This window comes from Sapajus apella, unplaced genomic scaffold (assembly GCF_009761245.1).
Source record: "Sapajus apella isolate SASKATOON/1434 unplaced genomic scaffold, GSC_monkey_1.0 scaffold39, whole genome shotgun sequence".
NCBI lineage: Eukaryota > Metazoa > Chordata > Mammalia > Primates > Cebidae > Sapajus > Sapajus apella.
Window position 1 is genome coordinate 9,364,729 of NW_022436979.1, and position 20,022 is coordinate 9,384,750.

A 20,022-nucleotide genomic window follows, 5' to 3' on the forward strand; every position below is an offset into this window, starting at 1 on the left:
AAAAAAAAAAAAAAAAAAAAAAAAAAGCAGCAGCAGTACAATGGAAATAAGTAGCAGGAGAGGGTGGAAGATAACTATTTCTTTTCCCCTCGATTCCATGGAGCTACAAGTCCTGCGTGATATGCAAGCTGGGGTGGGGGTGTGGGGGATGGTTGGCAGAGGGGAAGCGGGGCAGGGTTCTGCAGCACTGGCTGCAGCCGCCACTGTTTACTTCTTCTTTTTTTTTTATTGCATTTTAGGTTTGGGGGTACATGTGAAGAACATGCAAGATTGTCTTGGAGCTAGTCCCCTTCATGAAGGCAGAGTGCTGGGACAGAGAGGGTATGGTTCCCAGCCTCACCCGCTGCACTGCTGCCTCTGCAGAACGCAGGGGAATGCAGCTCCTACTCCCGCCTCTGCTCTGCTCATTCCGGGGTGACAGGGAGGTGTTACAGGGGTGGGCGGGGCATCTTGCTGGGCTGACACCCTGCTGCGTTGCCTCTGGAGGAGCCCACGCAGCTGCCGCCAACCTTCTGGTCTGTTGGGTGGGAGTGGTGACACAATTGTCGCCATTATAGAAAAAAAGAAAAACGTGGCTCATGTTTTGCTTCGAAAATTCCTATTTGAAATACTGTAAGATGCTTGAATGGCAGGCAGATAACCAACTGCATCTCTAGATATATATAGATACGCAGTTTCTTCTTTGTTTTTTCTTTTTACTGTGAAGTAATTTTCAAATTCTGAATGAAATAACACAATTGACTGCACTTTTTCTGGCAGAGGGTTATCACCTTATGGTAAGATGTGCTTTCAGACCCCCTTATCTCCATTTTTTCACTAGGGCGTTAGCATCACAGACTCGTTGAACTGGAATAAACTTCAGAAATGACCCTCATTTTGTAAATGAGGAAACTGTGATCCATAAAATGTAAGTGACTTGCCAAGGCACACCAGTGGCATTACAACGTTACTGTTCCAATAGTAAGAAAAAAATCCCATTACTCTATAACTCAATTTACTATACTCTATTGGCAGAAGAGATACAAATCTTAAAATCAGAACTTGCCTTTTTACTAGAGAAATTGCTTAGGCATCCCTGAACATTGGACCACGAATTATTCATATTTGAATTTTTCATTAATCCAAGATCTCTGTGTAACTAACTTTCTCCAGGTCTATAATATGATGTTACTGATTCAAATAATTTCAATAATAAGGCACAGTTTAAAGCCTCTTAGTCACATTATTGGGATTCTAGTTCTACTCTTACTCATATGTTTTACCTCTTTGGGTATTACGATAAGTTTTGTCCCAAACCAAAAATAGGTAATTCTTATAAGAAATAATTCCAGAGAGACCACTACAAATACCCACAACTCAGGTAAACTATCTCATCAGATTGTTGTTACGGTTGACACTGAGAAACATAATAAAATGCATTAGAAACAGGTTAAAATTAAAAAGATTTGCTGGTTAACAGGTATTTTTTAATGTTACTGTAAGATTGAAGTAATTTATATTATTCCTTATTAGTATTATATTACTTAACATGTAATATAAGTAATATTTAGTAATAAGTAATATTCACCTTTTTAATATGAATTATATGCTACAATTAGACACTGTTACATAACATTAGAAGAAAGTAAAATATGTCTGTCAAGAATGGAAGCTTCAACATTTCATTATAGAAAATTATTTTGCATAAAAGGGCAAAAGTACTTTCAACCATATTACTTTTTATTTTTACCACTCTTAGGCATTAGTATATATGCATTGTCTGTATTGCAAAACTCTAGAGTAAGACTATAAATTTGATTTGCCATTAAATATTATATCAATTAAAATTTAAGGCTGAAATTAATAGAATTATTCAGTTAATAGAAAACAGAAATTACATGATATAGCTATCCTCGAATTTACAGTAAAATACAGAGATATATGTTTAACAGGAGAGAGGCACATGTATTGCTGATAAATTGGAGATGAATTTTTCTGGGATTGCCATGAGAACCATAAAGCTCTTTGAAAAAAAATTCCATAAATCAATCTACAGTTTTGCTACCTCTAGAAACAAAACTAGTTGTGCTACGTAGAATCTGAGGATTTGAAACTGATATTTCACAAGGAATAATCTTACTTTCAAAAATAATGTTATCAAGATTTAAGATAGCCATCACAGAAGGAAATGTTACTGTGTTAAAAAAAACACTTTAATTCTTGGAAGATGAATGCAAACACCTGTGTGCTATTTAAATAAATGGACATTAAATACTGAATATAGAGAACCAACATACCCAAGCGCTCACACATCTGCCGCAAGTGGTGATTTTGAAATCCCCATAGAGATCTTTGATGGCACCAGTTGTGAAGAAACCTTCCACCATCAGCAAAATGCCATACACAAAGAATGCAGCTGCGATGCCGTAGATCACATACTTAAAGATGTCAATCCTGAGAGAAAAGACAAAGTGATTTATTGCAATAACTTTTTATTGCTGAGATGCAGAAATTGATTCTCACATACCCATGATCCTTTTGGAATGAAAGTTACAGAATATTTATATGCATAATAGGGGTTGGATTTCAAAAACAAGTTTGCTTCATATATCTAATGTTTATATATAAATTTTGTGCTGCCACTTCCAATATTTGTTGACAAGAGAGTTAGGGTTTTTATGTTTGTAAGTTTCTTCCTCTTCTTTTCTTGCCTCCCCTCCTCCTTAGTTCACACCAAAGTAAGCTGGAGTTTGCTTGTTTTTTTTTTTTTTTTTTTTTTTTCTTTTTGGAGACAGAGTCTTGCTCTGTTGCCCAGGCTGGAATGCAGTGGTGCAATCTCGGCTCACTGCTACCTCTTCTTCCTGGGTTCAAGTGGTTCTCCTCCCTCAGCCACCAAGTAGCTGGGATTACAGGCATGTGTCACCATGCCTGTGTCTTTTTAGTAGAGGCAGGGTTTCACCATGTTGGCCAGGCTGGTTTGAACTCTTAAGCTCAGACAATCCACCACCTCGGATTCCCAAAGTGCTAGGATTCCATTCGTGAGCCACTGCACCTGGCCTATTCATTTATTAAGCAGTATAATCATAATAAAATTCCTTTAATTAGAACAAAATACCAAATATAAAGATTTGTGTATGTAACACTGTTTTTCAAAGGGGGAAGAAAGCTTTATAATTAATGATGTAGTTGTTTTACATAAAATGATATAATTCCCATATTTTGTCATTACAGATAGTCGATTATAGTTGTATTCTATTTTGTACTCATCATAAACATCATGTGTATATTTAATGATAATGTGAATAATAAAAAAAGATATGGTTTCACAGATAAACATTGAAAATGAAGCCTTTTAGGCAGAATCACTAACGGATATCCTGTGGAATTGGGTCTGAGCCAAGATATGGCATACTTTTGTAGTCACAAGAGAAGGTTCTTTGCATTTTCTTACATTTACATTTTCTTAAAATTGATTGCCCAGTTGAAAAAAACGCCCATGTGGCTAAAATAAAATATGTATCTAGAAAATGTAGAAATGTGCACACACACAACTGATACATGGATAACGGATGGATACATAGATTTTATTCTTTGCCCTTAGCTCTGTAGCTACAAAATGAAATTCAATAAGATGAAGAACAATGAATTTATTTACAAATTAAGATCATTTGCATTTCCATGTTTTGAAAACATTCATTTCATATATATGCTCCAAATAATATCTTTTAAATCTTTAGGAATATTTATAGTCTTAGGTGTAGCCTAGAGTCAAATATTCCATTGGGATTTATTTACTATACATATATCTGCATGATCATTTTACATTTTACATTCGTTGCAATCAGAGTTGAAGAAACAGCCAGTTAAAGGCAGATGTGGCAATAACACGAACTGAATGCTATACAATAGTCACTTAACCTAAAAAATAAGTTGTATTTAATACTGGGAATGTATTAACTATGTACATTTCTTTCGATAGAGACCATGACTTTCTAATTAAAATTTAATACAGCACCAACATATGAGTACCTGTTCATGCTAAATATTTTATTGAGACTGCTGGGTGAATTCAGTGAGTATGAAATAAATTTACATTTTCAATCAACCCACCAATCTTCCTTTGAACTTCTAATTTTTTTTTCATAAATCAGATTTATGAGGGAATGATTTCCATAAAAGGCATGATTTCCTTTTATTTATTTATTTATTTTTCAAGACACTATCTCCCTCTGTCACCCAGACTGGAGTGCAGTGACATGAGCATGGTTCAGTGTAGCCTCAACCTCCCAGACTCAAGTGATCCTCTGGTCTCAGCCTCCCAAATAGCTGGGACTAGAGGTGTGCACCACCATGCCCTGCTAATTTCTTCATTTGTTTTGTGGATTGAGACCATGCTGCCCAGGCTGGTCTCAAGGGATCTGAACTCCTGGGTTAAAGAGATCTGATATGGTTTGGCTGTGTCTGCACCCAAATCTCATCTTGAACTGTAGTTCCCATAACCCCCATGTGTCATAGGAGAGACCCAGTGGGGACGTGGTTGAATCTTGGGGGCGGTTATCTCCATGCTGTTCTTGTGATAGTGAGTTCTCATGAGATCTGATGGTTTTATAAGGCACTTTCCTGCCGCTTCGCTCTGCACTTCTTTCTCCTGGCTATGTGAAGAACATGTTTGCTTCCCCTTCCACTATGATTGTAAGTTTCCTGAGGCCTCCCCAGTTGTGCTGAACTGTAAGCCAATTATACCTCTTTCTTTTATAAGTTACTCAGTCTCAGGTGTGTCTTTTATAGCAGCATGAGAATGGACTAATATGAGATCTGCCAGCCTCGGCCTCCCAAAGTGCAAGAATTTCTGAGCCACTACAGCCAGGCTTCCTTTAATTTTTGACATCTCTACTAGAATGTAAGTTTCATAAAGGCAGGGGGTCTTAGCATTTATATCAACTACTGTATCTTCAACTAAAATTATATCTGACAGTGCTGGATAAAAAACTTTGAATTGGGTGGGGGCAGTGGCTCAGGCCTGTAGTCCCATCACTTCGAGAGGCTGAGATGATAGGATCACTTGAATCATGTGTTCAAAACCAGCCCAGTCAACATAGCAAGACCCCATCTCTACAAAAATTAAAAAACTAGACAGTCTTGCTGGCTGAAGGCTATAGTCCTAGCTACATGTGAGGCTAAAGTTAGAGAATTGCTTGTGTTTAGGAGGTCAATGCTGCAGTGAGCTATGATCACCCCACTGCACTTCAGCCTGAGAGACAAAGTGAGATCCTATCTAAATTTAAAAAATATGAAAGGAAGTAATTATTAAATTAATATATATTTAATAAGCAATCACAAAAGAGCTACTGAATGAGAGAAGTGTCTAACAAAGTCTCTTAATTATTTTTTTAATTGCATTTTAGGTTTTGGGGTACATCAGAAGAACATGCAAGATTGTTGCACAGGTACACACATGGCAGTGTGATTTGCTGCCTTCCTCCCCATCACCTATATCTGGCATTTATCCCCATGCTAGCTCTCCCCAACTCCTCACCCCCTGCTGTCCCTCCCCTATTTACCCCCGACAGACTCCAGTGTGTGATGCTCCCCTCCCTGTGTCCATGTGTTCTCATTGTTCAACACCCACCTATGAGTGAGAACATGCAGTGTTTGATTTTCTGTCCTTGTGTCAGTTTGCTGAGAATGATGGTTTCCAGGTTCATCCATGTCCCTACAAAGGACATGAACTCATTGTTTTTGATGGCTGCATAGTATTCCATGGCGTGTATGTGCCACGTTTTCCCGGTCCAGTCTATCATCGATGGGTGTTTGGGTTGGTTCCAGGTCTTTGCTATTGTAAACAGTGCTGCTATGAACCTACATGTGCATGTGTCTTTATAACAGAAAGATTTATAATCCTTTGGGTATATATCCAGCAGTGGGATTACTGGGTCAAATGGAATTTCTATTTCTAGGTCCTTAAGGAATTGCCACACTGTTTTCCACAATGGTTGAACTAATTTACACTCCCACCAACAGCATAAAAGTGTTCCTATTTCTCCACATCCTCTCCAGCATCTGTTGTCTCCAGATTTTTTAATGATTGCCATTCTAACTGATGTGAGGTGGTATCTCAATGTAGTTTTGATTTGCATTTCTCTAATGACCAGTGATGATGAGCATTTTTTCATATGTTTGTTGGCCTCATGTATGTCTGCTTTTGTAAAGTGTCTGTTCATGTCATTTGCCCACTCTTGAATGGGATTGTTTGTTTTTTTTCTTGTAAATCTGTTTTAGTTCTTTGTAGGTTCTGGATATCAGCCCTTTGTCAGATGGGTAGATTGCAAAAATTTTTCCCCATTCTGTTGGTTGTTGATTCACTGTAATGACTTTCTTTTGCTGTGCAGAAGCTGTGGAGTTTGATTAGGTCCTATTTGTCTATTTTGGCTTTTGTTGCCAATACTTTTGGTGTTTTAGTCATGAAGTCCTTGCCTATGCCTATGTCCTGAATGGTTTTGCCTAGGTTTTCTTCCAGGGTTTTTATGGTGTTAGGTCTTATGTTTAAGTCTTTAATCCATCTGGAGTTAATTTTAGCGTAAGGTGTCAGGAAGGGGTCCAGTTTCTGCTTTCTGCACATGGCTAGCCAGTTTTCCCAACACCATTTATTAAGTAGGGACTCCTTTCCCTATTGCTTTTTTTGGTCAGGTTTGTCAAAGATTGGATGGTTGTAGATGCGTGGTGTTGCCTCCAAGGCCTCTGTTCTGTTCCATTGGTCTATATCTCTGTTTTGGTACCAGTACCATACTGTTTTGATTACTGTAGCCTTGTAGTAAAGTTTGAAGTTGATGCCTCCTGCTTTGTTTTTTTGTTGTTGTTTTTTTTTTTTTTTTTTTTTTTTTTTTTTTTTTTTTTTTTTTTTTGCTTAGAATTGACTTGGCTATGCGGGGTTTCTTTTGGTTCCATATGAAGTTTAAGGTGATTTTTTCCAGTTCTGTGAAGAAGGTCATTGGTAGCTTGATGGGGACAGCGTTGAATCTGTAAATTACTTTGGGTAGTATAGCCATTTTCATGATATTGATTCTTCCTAACCATAATCATGGAATGTTTCTCCATCTGTTTGTGTCCTCTTTTATTTCGTTGAGCAGTGGTTTGTAGTTCTCCTTGAAGAGGTCCTTTACATTCTCTGTTAATTATATTCCCAGGTATTTTATTCTCTTTGTAGCAATTGTGAATGGCACTTCGTTCTTGATTTGGCTCTCTTTAAGTCTGTTATTGGTGTATAGGAATGCTTGTGATTTCTGCACGTTGATTTTGTATCCTGAGACTTTGCTGAAGTTGCTTATCAGTTACAGGAGATTTTTGGCTGAGACAATGGGGTCTTCTAGATATACAATCATGTCATCTGCAAGTAGAGACAATTTGACTTCCTCCTTTCCTATTTGTATACACTTTATTTCTTTTTCTTGCCTGATTGCTCTGGCTAGAACTTCCCATACTATATTGAACAGGCATGGTGGGAGAGGGCATCCTTGTCTAGTGCCAGATTTCAAAGGGAATGCTTCCAGTTTTTGCCCATTCGGTGTGATATTGGCTGTTGGTTTGTCGTAAATAGCATCTATTATTTTGAGATATGTTCCGTCAATACCTAGTTTATTGAGGGCTTTTAGCATAAAGGGCTGTTGAATTTTGTCAAAGGCCTTCTCTGCATCAATTGAGATAATCATGTGGTTTTTGTCTTTGGTTCTGTTTATGTGGTGAATTACGTTTATAGACTTGCATATGTTGAACCAGCCTTGCATCCCCGGGATGACACCTACTTGATCATGGTGGATAAGCTTTTTGATGATGTGCTGTTGCAATCAGCTTGCCAATATTTTATTGAAGATTTTTGCATCTATATTCATCATGGTTATTGGCCTGAAGTTTTCTTTTCTTGCTGAGTCTCTGCCAGGTTTTGGTATCTGGTTGATGTTTGTCTCATAAAATGATTTGGGAAGGATTCCCTCTTTTTGGATTATTTGGAATAGTTTCAGAAGGAATGGTACCAGCTCCTCTTTCTATGTCTGATAGACTTTGGCTGTGAATCTGTCTGGACCTGGGCTTTTGTTGGGTGGTAGGCTCTTAATTTCTGCCTCAAATCAGACTCTGTTATTGGTCTATTCAGGGTTTTGGTTTCTTCTTGGTTTAGGCTTGGGAGGGTGTAAGTGTCCAGAAATTTATCCATTTCTTACAGGTTTACTAGTTTATGTACATAGAGGTGTTTGTAATAATGATGATGGTTTGTATTTCTGTGGAATCTGTGGTGATATCCTCTTTATTGTTTTTTATTGCATCAATTTGGTTATTCTCTCTTTTCTTTTTTATTAATCTGGCTAGTGGTCTGTCTATTTTGTTGATCTTTTCGAAAAAGCAGCTCCTGAATTTATTGATTTTTTGAAGGATTACAGCTAGTGCTCAACTATGACCACAGTTGGGACCGTGGACTGGTCGTAACAGAATTTGGTCGTAAGTTGAGTAGGCTATATGTACAGTTGAAATGGTGCACGCGGAGATGGTAGTGCTGCCAGAAGCTGGTCCGCACTATTGTACACCCAGCTGGGCAAGGTTTGCGCTGCCAGACGTGGAGCAGTCATGGGTAGCGATTGTGGTCGTAAAGTCGAATGGTCGTAAGTTGCATAGGTGGTAAGTCGATCAATACCTGCATTTGTGTCTCTATCTCCTTCAGTTCTGGTCTGATCTTAGTTATTTCTTGTCTTCTGCTAGGTTTTGAGTTTGGTCTTGCTCCTCTAGCTCTTTCAATTTTGATGATAGGGTGTCGATTTTAGATCTTTCCTTCCTTCTGATGTGGGCATTTATTGCTATATATTTTCCTCTAGACACTGCTTTAAATGTGCCCCAGAGATTCTAGTATGTTGTGTCTTCATTCTCGTTGGTTTCTTAGAACATCTTTACTTCTGCCTTCATTTCCTTGTTTATCCAGTCAACATTCAAGAGCAAGTTGTTCAGTTTCCATGAAGCTGTGCGGTTCTGAGCTAGTTTCTCAATTCTGAGTTCTAACTTGATTGCACTGTGGTCTGAGAGACTGTTTGTTATGATTTCCGTTCTTTTGCATTTGCTGAGGAGTGATTTACTCCCAAATATGTGGTCAATTTTAGAGTAGGTGTGACGTGGTGCTGAGAAGAATGTATATTCTGTGGATTTGGGGTGGAGAGTTCTGTAAATGTCTATTAGGTTTGCTTGGTCCAGGTCTGAGTTCAACTCCTGGATATGCTTGTTAATTTTCTGTCTCATTGATCTGTCTAATATTGACAATGGGGTGTTAAAATCTCCCACTATTATTGTGTGGGAGTCCAAGTCTCTTTGTAAGTCATTAAGAACTTGCCTTATGTATCTGGGTGCTACTGTATTGAGTGCATATATATTTCAGATCATTAGCTCTTCTTGTTGCATTGATCCTTTTACCATTATGTAATGTCCTTCTTTGTCTTTTTTGATCTTTTTTTGCTTTAAAATCTAGTTTATCAGAGACGAGAATTGCAACTCCTGCTTTTTTTTGCTCTCCATTTGCTTGGTAAATCTTCCTCCATCCCTTTATTTTGAGCCTTTGTGTATCCTTGCATGTGAGATGGGTTTCCTGGATATAGCACACCCATGGGTTTTGGCTTTTTATCCAATTTGCCCGTCTGTGTCTTTTGATTGGAGCATTTAGTCCATTTACATTTAGGGTTAATATTGTTATATGTGAATTTGATACTGCCACTTTGATGCTAGCTGGCTGTTTTGCCCGTTAGTATATGCAGTTTCTTCATTGTGCCAATGCTCTTTACCATTTGGTATGATTTTGGAGTGGCTGGTACTGGTTATTCCTTTCTATATTTAGTGCTTCTTTCAGGAGCTCTTGTAAAGCAGGCCTGGTGGTGATGAAATCTCTGAGTACTTGCTTGTTCGTAAAGGATTTTATTTTTCCTTCACTTATGAAGCTTAATTTGGCTGGATATGAAATTCTGGGTTGAAAGTTCTTTTCTTTAAGGATGTTGAATATTGGCCCCCACTCTTTCCTGGCTTGTAGGGTTTCTGCTGAGAGATCTGCTGTGAGTCTGGTGGGCTTCCCTCTGTGGGTAACCCAACCTTTCTCTCTGGCTGCCCTTAGAATTTTCTCCTTCTTTCAACCCTGGTGAATCTGATGATTATGTGCCTTTGGGTTGCTCTTCTTGAGGAATATGTTTGTGGTGTTCTCTGTATTTCCTGGACTTGAATGTTTGCCTGCCTTGCTAGGTTTGGGAAGTTATCCTGGATAATATCCTGCAGAGTATTTTCCAGCTTGGATTCATTCTCTCTGTCGCATTCAGGTACACCTATCAAACGTAGATTAGGTCTTTTCACATAGTCCCATATTTCTTGGAGACTTTGTTCATTCCTTTTTGCCCTTTTTTCTCTAATCTTGCCTTCTTGTTTTATTTCATGGAGTTGATCTTCAACCTCTGATATCCTTTCTTCTGCTTGGTCAATTCAGCTGTTGAAACTTGTGAATGCTTCACAAAGTTCTCATGTTGTGTTTTTCAGCTCCATCAATTCACTTATATTCCTCTCTAAGCTGTTTATTCTCATTAGCATTTTGTCAAATCTTTTATCAAGGTTCTTAGTTTCTTTGCATTTAGTTAGAACATGTTCTTTTAGCTCACAGAAGTTTCTTACTATCCACCTTCTGAAGTCTGATTCTGTCATTTCATCACAATCATTCTCCATCCAACATTGTTCCCTTGCTGGTGAGGAGTTGTGATCCCTTGTATGAGGAGAGGTGTTCCGTTTTCAGGTGTTTTCATCCTTTTTGCACTGGTTTCTTCCCATCTTTGTGTATTTATCCACCTGTCATCTTTGTAGTTGTTGACTTTCATATTGGGTCTCTGAGTGGATGTCCAGTTTGTTGATGATGCAGTTATTTCTTTCTGTTTCTTAGTTTTCCTACTACCAGTCAGGCCCCTCTGCTGTAGGACTGCTGAGGTCCACTCCAGGCCCTGCTTGCCTGGAGGCTACCTGCAGCAGCTGCAGAATAGTAAAGTTTGCTGTCAGTTTCTTCTTCTGCTATCTTTGTCCCTGAAGGATACCCACCTGATATCAGTGTGAGCTCTCCTTTATGAGGTGACTCTTTGGATATATGGGGTCAAGGAGCTGCTTGAAGAGACAGTCTGTCCTTTATAGGAGCTCAAGTGCTGAGCTGTGAGCTCCATTGTTCATTCAGAGCTGCTGGGCAGGTACGTTTTAGTCTGCTGCAGCAGAACTCATAAACCCCATTTTTTTTTCCCAGGTGCTGTGTTCTGTGGAGTTAGGGCTTTATTTATGAGTTTCTGCTGTGCTGCTGCCTTTTTTCCAGGCTGCCTTGCCCAGTGAGGGGGCATCCAAGTCACTGTCTGCCTCAGAGGCTTTGCTGAGCTGCTGTGGGCTCCGCCCAGCTGCCATGTGAACTTCCCTGTAGTCCTGTTTATACGGACATAGTTAGAACTGCCTCAGCAATGGCGGCCCAGCTCTGTAATGGCAAACTCTCTCTGTAATGACGGGCTGCCTTGGCAATGGGAGACTACCTCCATAATGGTGCAGTGCCTCGGTAATGCTGGTCGCCCCTCCCCCACAGAGCTGGATCATCCTGGGTTCAGCTGTGCTTGCTGTAAACTCTCAATCCAGAGCGTTTCCAATTGCTGTTTTTTTGTGGGGATGGGACCAGCTGAGTCTGGTCACCTGGCTCTCTGCCTCAGAGCCCTTTATTTATTTATTTATTTTAGTTGAACATTCGACTGTCTCCCAGGTGTTCCAGTCACCCGTTGAAATGGCACTGGGATCTGTGTGATTTTCTGTGCGGCGACCCACTGCACCAGCTGAAACAGCCACACTGACATTAGTGGTGGTTTTTTGCCCGGGTGTCTCCTGGCCTGGCTCCCTGTTTCAGTCCCCTTCTCTATCAGTTGAATGGGTGACTCTGTCTGCCTGGAGCTCCAATTGCCAGCTAAAATGGTCCCCGAACCTGTGTATTTTGTACAGAGAACTGTTGCTGCACTGGGGCGCCAGCCAAATCAGCCATGCTTGTGACCCATGGGGCTCCTCCACCTGGGAGTCTCCTGGTCTGTGGGCAATAAAAATCCATCTGGAAATGCAGCATCCACTCACCCTCTGCTCTTTCGCTGGGAGCTGCAAACCTGAGCTGCCCCTAATCAGCCGTCTTGTATCCGTTAAGTCTCTTAACTCTTAGTCATAATTTTCTTAGAAAATAAATTTGATTTGAATCCTGCAAATCTAATTAAATGTCTATCTCATTATTTTTTTTCCAATTAAAACTGGTTACATATATATCCCTTGTGGTTCAAACTTAACTTGTCAAATTATTTAAATAAATTTCAATATACTAGTACCCTATTTATTTTCAACAGTAATTTTTTAGATCAACTTCAAGATTGATCAATGTAATTTGAATAGTTTTTAATTTGCTTAAATTCTGTAGTTCAAAAAACTTGTATTTGTTGTTGTTTTTAATAATAACACATAGAGAACAAATATTCTATAATGTGTTTAGAATGAATACAGTTTTGTTATGATAAGGAATATATTTTCATTTTGTAACTAATATTTATACCATAAATTTGGTCTGAAATGTAAAAATATGTTTTTGTATCATTTTGGGGAAGTGAAGTGTGTAACATCTTCCTCCCTCTTGGACGAATATGTTTTCTCTACCTTTCCATATGCTAACACATAAGCAAGAAAAGCAAAGAGAATTTGTTGGCATAAGAAAATATCTCTAAAGTAGGAAATGATTTTCTTGTAGAGGACTTGTTTGGTAGACAAAAGTACAAATGATTTGGGGTGAAGAAAGAAAGAGAAATTTAAGACATAGAACTGAAAAAAAATCCAAACATACTAAATGGGAAGAATTTGGCCAAAAAAAAAGTGCTTTCAATAATTTTCCAACTTTCGATATAACTATTGAGGGGAATCCATTTTAATCTTTAAAAATAAATTATTGCTCAGAAAATATTTTTCTGATTATTTTGGTTCTAAAAATTGTCTGATCTAATTAAATAAAAGCATTATACCCTCAAAGAACTAGATACTATCTGCTGAGTAAAATTTTTAGAAAAGAACCTATAAATAAAAAGCAAGAACTTATATTAAAGAAATGCTGATATAAACATATCACTATGTCTAAATGTACCAGTCAAATTTAATCATTGCTGAAAAGTTCTCTATGCAAATTCATAGAGTGTTCTCATTCTTTTTTACTGTTGCATACTACTCCATGAGTATTTATACACTATCATGTATTCACCAAATTTCCAATGCTTAGATACTTATATGGTTATTGATATTTTACAGTTAGAATATTGCAGCAATGAATAACTTTGATTACATGTATTTTCAAATAATTAAAGACATATCTTTAGAATTAGGATGGGTGGATTATTGAGTTAAAAATTAAAGGCATAGGTAATTTTGTTACATATTGCCAGTTCCTTTCTGTAGGTCTTGTACCATTTTGTATTCTAACCAATGGTATATTAGAATGTCTGTTTCTCCACATCCTTTAAAAAAGAGCATTGTTAAGCTTTTAACTTGTTGTTAATCTGAAGGGTGGTGAGTGGTATCCTAGTATTGCTTTATTTATCTGAAGTATGCATACAATTCAACATCTTCTAATATGATTATGGGCACTATTTATATATCTTTTTGTGAATTGTCTATTCATGTGTTTTGACATTTTGCCATAAGATTTGTGGTCCTTTCCCTTCCTTGATTTTTAAAAGATCTTTATAAATGAACAATATTATACTTTTGTCTGTTGATAGTTTAGATATTTGTCCTTGCTTAAACTTCCTGTTGATTGCAATCCCCAATGCTGGAGGTGGGGCCCAGTGAAAGGTGTTTGGGTTATGAGAACAGATCCCTCCTGGCATGGTACTGACGTCAGTGGGTGTAGCACCTCCCCTCCAACTCTCTCTTGCTCCTGCTATGGCCATGGGATGTGCCTGCTCCCTCTTATCCTTCTGCTATGATTGTAAAATTCCTGAGGACTCCTTAGAAATGAAGCAGATGCCAGCACCATGCTTCCTGTAAAGCCAGCAGGGCCGTGAGCCAATTAAACCTCTTTACTAATTACCCAGTTTCAGGTATTTCTTTATAGCAATACAAGAATGGTCTAATACAGAAAATTGGTACTGAAGAGTGGAACATTGCTATAAAGATGCCTGAAAATGTGAAAGCAGGTTTGGACTGAGTAACAGGCAGAGGTCAAAAGAGTTTAGAGGGCTCAGAAGAAAACAGGAAGATGAGGGAAATTTTGGAAGTTCTTAGAGACTGATTGAATGATTGTGACCAAAATGCTGATAGTGGCATAGACAGTGAAGTCTAGGCTAAGGCCTCAGATGGAAATGAGAAACTTACAGGGAACTGGAGCCAAGGTCACACATGTTATGTCTTGTTAAAGAACTTGGCTGCATTTTGTCCATGCCCAAGGCCTCTGTGGAAGTTTGAATTTTGGAGTGATGATTTAGGGTATCTGGCAGACGAAATTTTTAAGCAGCAAAGCATTTGCATGGCTGCTTCTAAGAGCCAATGCTCACACGTGGGAAGAAAGAAAGAACTTACAATTTGAAATAATATTTAAACAGGAAGCTGAGCATAAAAGTTTGGAGAATGTTCTGCCTGGCCATGTGGCAAAGAAAAAAAAAATGTTTTTGGAAGAGTAATTCAAGCAGGCCATGGAGCAACCTCTTGCTAGAGAGGTGTGCATAACTGAAAAAGAGCCAAGTACTAGAATCCAAAACAATGGAGAATGGGCCTTGAAAGCCTTTCAGAGACCTTCATGGTAGCCTCTCCCATCATAGGCCCAGAGGCCTAAAGGGAAATGGTTTCAGGGGACAAGCACACTGACCTATGCAACCTTGGGACATACAACTGCTCATGCTCCAACCTTGGCTCAAAAGGCCCCAGATACAGCTTGGGCTGCTGCTTCAGAGGGTGCAAGCCATAAGCCCTGTCAGCTTCCACAGTATGCTAAGCCAGTAGGTACACAGAATGCAAGAGTGAAGAACACTTGGCAGCCTCTGCCTAGATTTCAGAGGATGTATGAGAAAACCTGGATGTCTAGGCAGAAGCCTGCTGCAAGAGTGAAGGCCTTACAGACAACCTCTGCTAGATGCATTGCCAAGCATAAAAATGATTTGGAGCTCCCACACAGAGTACCACCAGGGCACTGCCTAGTGGAACTGTGAGAAGTGGACCACTGATCTCCAGACCCCAGAATAGTAAATCCACTGGTAGCTTTCACTTTGTGCCTGGAAAAGATGCAGACACTCAAAGCCTGTGAGAGCAGCCACAGGGGCTAAACCCTGCAAAGCCACAGGAGTGGAGATGCCCAAGGCCTTGATTGGCATCTCCAAGGTGGGAGATGCCCACCCCTCATTCAGTGTGGTCTGGTGTGGGAGATAAAGTAAAGAAGACTATTTTGGAGCTTTAATACTTAATGACTGTCCTGCTGTATTTTGAACTTGCATGGAGCATGTAAGCTCCTTTATTTCAGTCAATGTCTCCCTTTTGGAACAGGAAATTTTACCTACTCTCTATAATCTCCATTGTATCTTGGAAGGAGCTAACTTGTTTTTGATTTTACAGGCTCATAAGTAGAAGGGATTTGGCTTGTCTCAGATGAGACTTTGGACTTTCGAGTTAATGCTGGAAAGAGTTAAGATTTTGGGTCACTGTTGGGAAGGCATAATTATATTTTGCAACATGAGAAGGACATGAGATTTGGGAGAGTCCAGGAGTGGAGTGATATAGTTAGGATATTTGCCCCTGTCTAAATCTCAGGTTGAATTATAATCCTGAATAATAAAGGTAGGGCTTGATGGAAGGTGTTTGGGTCTTGGGGGTGGATCTCTCCTGGCTTGGTGCTGTCTTGAAAGTGTGTGGCACTTCTCCTTTAACTCTCTCTCTCCCTCTCTTGCTCCTGCTCTGGCCATCTGAAGTGACTGCTCCCTCTTTGCCTCCCACTGTGATAGAAAGCTTCCTAAGGCCTGCCAAGAAAGAAATGCCATTATGCTTCCTGTACAGTGTGTAGAAACATAAGCCAATTATATATATATATATATGTATATATACACACATATATATATGTATCTATATATATATATATAGATACATATATATATCCTTTTTTCCTTTTAAGAGGGAGTTTTGCTCTTGTCGTCCAGGTTGGAGTGCAGTGGCGCAATCTGAGCTCACTGCAACCTTCACCTCCTGTGTTCAAGCAATTCTTCTGTCTTAGCCTCCCAAGTAGCTGGGATTATAGATGCACACCACCACGCCCAGCTCATTTTTGTATTTTCAGTAGAGATGGGGGGTTCACTATTCTGGCCAGCTGGTCTCCAACTCCTGACCTCATGATTCACCTGCCTTGGCCTCCCAAAGTGCTGGGATTACAGGCATGAGCCGCCATGTCCCAGCTTACATTTTTAATATATACACATTACTCAGTCTTAGTTATTTCTTTATAGCAATGTAAGAAAGGGCTAATACATCTGTGAGAACTGTTACAAATATTTTCTTCTGGTTTGTCATTTGTCTTTTGGCTTTGCTTATGGCATTTTGCTGTGCAAATTCAAACAAGAAATTTTATGTTGTCAATGTTATCAGTGTTTATTTTTATTACATCTCATTGGAATTTAGTCACAGTTAGAAGCCTTTACTTACACCCAGAGAAATTCACCCAAGCCTTCTAGCATGTATCCATTTTCATTTATTATATTTAGATAACTGATCAATTTGGCATTTATTCTTCAGGTGGCACAAGAATTGAATCTACTTTTGTCTTTTCTTCAAAATGGCTGTCCAGTTGTTCCAACATCATTTATTCAAAAGACTATGTTTGCAGCAATGATTTAGGTCTACTTCTGTCATACAACGGAGTTCTATATCTAGATTTGCCTATTCTGTCCTTTCATAAATCTGTTAATTTTTGTACCATTTCCACACTATTTTAATCAAAGGGGCTTTGAGTATATTTTAATATCTTGTAGGACTAAATTCCTCATAGCTCCCCCTTCTTTGTGTTTTCTTAACTATTTGTGTGTTTATTTTTACACATGAACTTTAGGCTGTTCTTGTCTAGCACTATTAAAATGCTCATTGAAGTTTTATTAGAATGCACTGAATCTATACATTAATTTTGAGACAATTGACATTTTGATAATCCTCAGCAAGAACAAGGAATACCTTTTCACTTGTTCAAATCTACTTTTACATCGTTGAGGAGTGTTGCACAGCCAACTTTATATAAGTTTTGAACACTTCTTGTTAAGGTCCTTAATTTACTTTTTGACTACTATGAATCAAATTTACCTTTACCAATATATCTATAAAATTATTCTTTAGCTATACAAATGTTCCTGATTTTACATGTAAATTTTATATCTTACTACATTGCTAAATTCTATTTTTATTTAAATTGCCTTAACCATTGGTTCTAAAATTTTTCAAGCATATCACCCTGTTATCTGTAAATAGAGGGAGTTTTATTTTTTGTTTTCCAATTATCATGCTTTGTATTTAGAACAATGGTTTAAGCAGAGATTCAGAGAAGAGTAGGAGAATGAGAAACAGAGATCATCCTGGCCTCCCTTGACCTTGACTTGAGTGGGAGTGTTTCATTGAGTAATATTATGGTTTAGAGTTGCGACATTTGGATACGCCCACACACATTCACATCATACACCTCTTCCTATTTTCCCAAAAGTTTATTGGGAAGCAGCATTTTTACTAACATTACTTTTGAATTGAAATAAAAATGATCTGTTAATGAGAGAGAGAAAGAGAGAGAGAGAGCATACACAAGCATTTGTTTGGGGTCTCAAGAACCCTCCTTTTAACTTAGAAATACGCTTTCTTTTTGTCTTGCCTACATATTCTAATGCTCCAATATGCTGCTTATGATCACCTGGATTCCTCCCATGGCAAAAAGCATAAAATCAGAAGTGCCTCCAGTAAAACCATACAGGCATGCTTACTTTGTTTGTGCATTCCCAAAAGTTTCTAACGTTTTAATTCATACAAAAAGTTGTTACAGGCAGCAATTATTGCAAGGGCAAAAATGAACCTTGATTACTGTGGTCAGCTATAAAACCCCCCACCTGATACAGTTATTTAGATTGGTGCAAAAGTATCTGCAGTTTTAGCCATTACTTTCAATGGCAAAACCACAGTAACTTTTGCACCAACCAAATACTTCCTAATCCCTGACACCTATGAATATGGAAGCAGTCAATATTTCTGGAGGAGAACTGTCAATATGACAAAGGAGTGAATATGACAAAGGAGCGAATATTAACTTTTATGGCATCAATTGTAGTCAAAAGTCTTGAGAATAGAAGCCTGTCCTGGATTATTCAGGTGGTCTTCAACGAAAACACATTTCCTTATGAGAGGTATGGGTGTGGTTCTCAGAGAGACACAGAGAAGAAAAGAAGGTTCTGTGAAGGTGGAGGCAGAGATCAGAGTGCTGTGGCCCCAAACCAAGGAAGGACTGCAAACACCAGAGCCAGGAACAAGCAAGGAGTAGAATTTCCTCTATCAATCTCTGGAAAGAGGGCAGCCCGGCTGACACCTTGGCTTCAGGTGTCTAGCCTTCCCAACTATGAGAGAATACATTTCTGGGGCCTTAAGCCAACAGTTTGTGATTACATGTTATGGCGGTCACAGTAACTAATATAATGAATGAATTAATTATTGAATCTTTTCGTTCTGTATGTAAAGATGGCTTGAAACAAATTCTGACACTGTCTAATGCACTTGTATTTACAAGTCATTAATTAGAACACAGTGGTTTGGCAGTGATGTACACAAGTTGCTAGAGTAAGCAATATTTCTTTAGAACCAGAAAATGGCAATTTTTAAACGTAGGAAATAGCTGCTTCTTCCTAAGCACTGAAAATCAAACATTCCTGAGTAAAAATCAGGAGCTTTTCTAGTCTAGGGTATAGATATATTGAAGTGATGTTTCCAGTGGCTTCTCTACTAGACTTCAGAACAGAGTATTAGCAATTTTGCAGACTACATTGAAGCTACTTTAGAATGTTTAGGGTTAGGATAAAGAAAAGTCATGTTTTATTATTTTTAATTGCAGTAAATAATGCATAATATGGGATTTACTCTCATCGTATTTTAAGTGTATGATATAGTATTGTCTACTATAAGCAGAATGTTGTATGGCAGATCAAACTTTTTCATCTTACATGACTGAAACTCTGTACTCGTTGAACAACAACTCCTCATTTTCCTGTGGCCACAGCCTGAAAACCACCATTCTATCTTCTCTTTCTATGAGTTTGACCATTTTAGAAAGTTCATATAAATAAATTCATGCAGTACTACCCTTCTGTGACTGGCCTATTTAACATAGTATAATGTCCTTGTATTTCTTCCATCTAGTATCATAATGACAAGATTTTCTCCTTTTTTATGGCCAAATAACATTCCATTATATGTATATACTGAATTTTCTTTATGTATTCATCTATCCATGGACATTTAGGCTGTTTCCACATCTTGATTACTGTGAATTATGCTGCAGTGAACTTGAAAGTATATGTATCTCTCCAAGATCCTGATTTCAACTCTTTTGTATTAATACCCAGAAGTGGGATTGCTGGACCACATTGTATTTCTAATTTAAATTTTCCAAGGAACTGCCAAACTGTTTTCCGTAGTGATGGCACCATTTTACGTTCTTAGCATCAGTGCACACTGGGGTTCCAATTATCCCATACTCATTCACACTTGTTATTTTCTGTCTTGTTTAGTTGTTCGTATGGCCATCTTAATAGCATTCCCCACATGGGTAGGGATTTGGAACATCTTTTATGTATTTGTTAGCCATTTGTAAGGCTTCTTTGGAGAAATATCTATTCAAGTCCTCCTTTGCCTAATTTTTAATCGAGCTTTTTTTTTTGCTATTGTGTTGTAGGAGTTACTTGTATAGTTTGGATATTAACTCCTTACCAGACATACAGTTTGTAAGTATTT

The 20,022-nt window shown here is 38.4% G+C and overlaps 1 protein-coding gene across 4 annotated transcripts in view; it reads right to left on the reverse strand.

The window, feature by feature from the left end:
• The window catches only part of GPM6A (glycoprotein M6A), a 375,095-nt gene that overhangs the window by 38,364 nt on the left and 316,709 nt on the right, over positions 1-20,022 (reverse strand). For all 4 annotated transcript variants that reach the window (XM_032298691.1, XM_032298689.1, XM_032298690.1 and 1 more), the window contains exon 3: positions 2,277-2,433. In XM_032298691.1, coding sequence (XP_032154582.1) covers positions 2,277-2,433 — 157 coding nt within the window. The remainder of the gene's footprint in view (positions 1-2,276; positions 2,434-20,022) is intronic.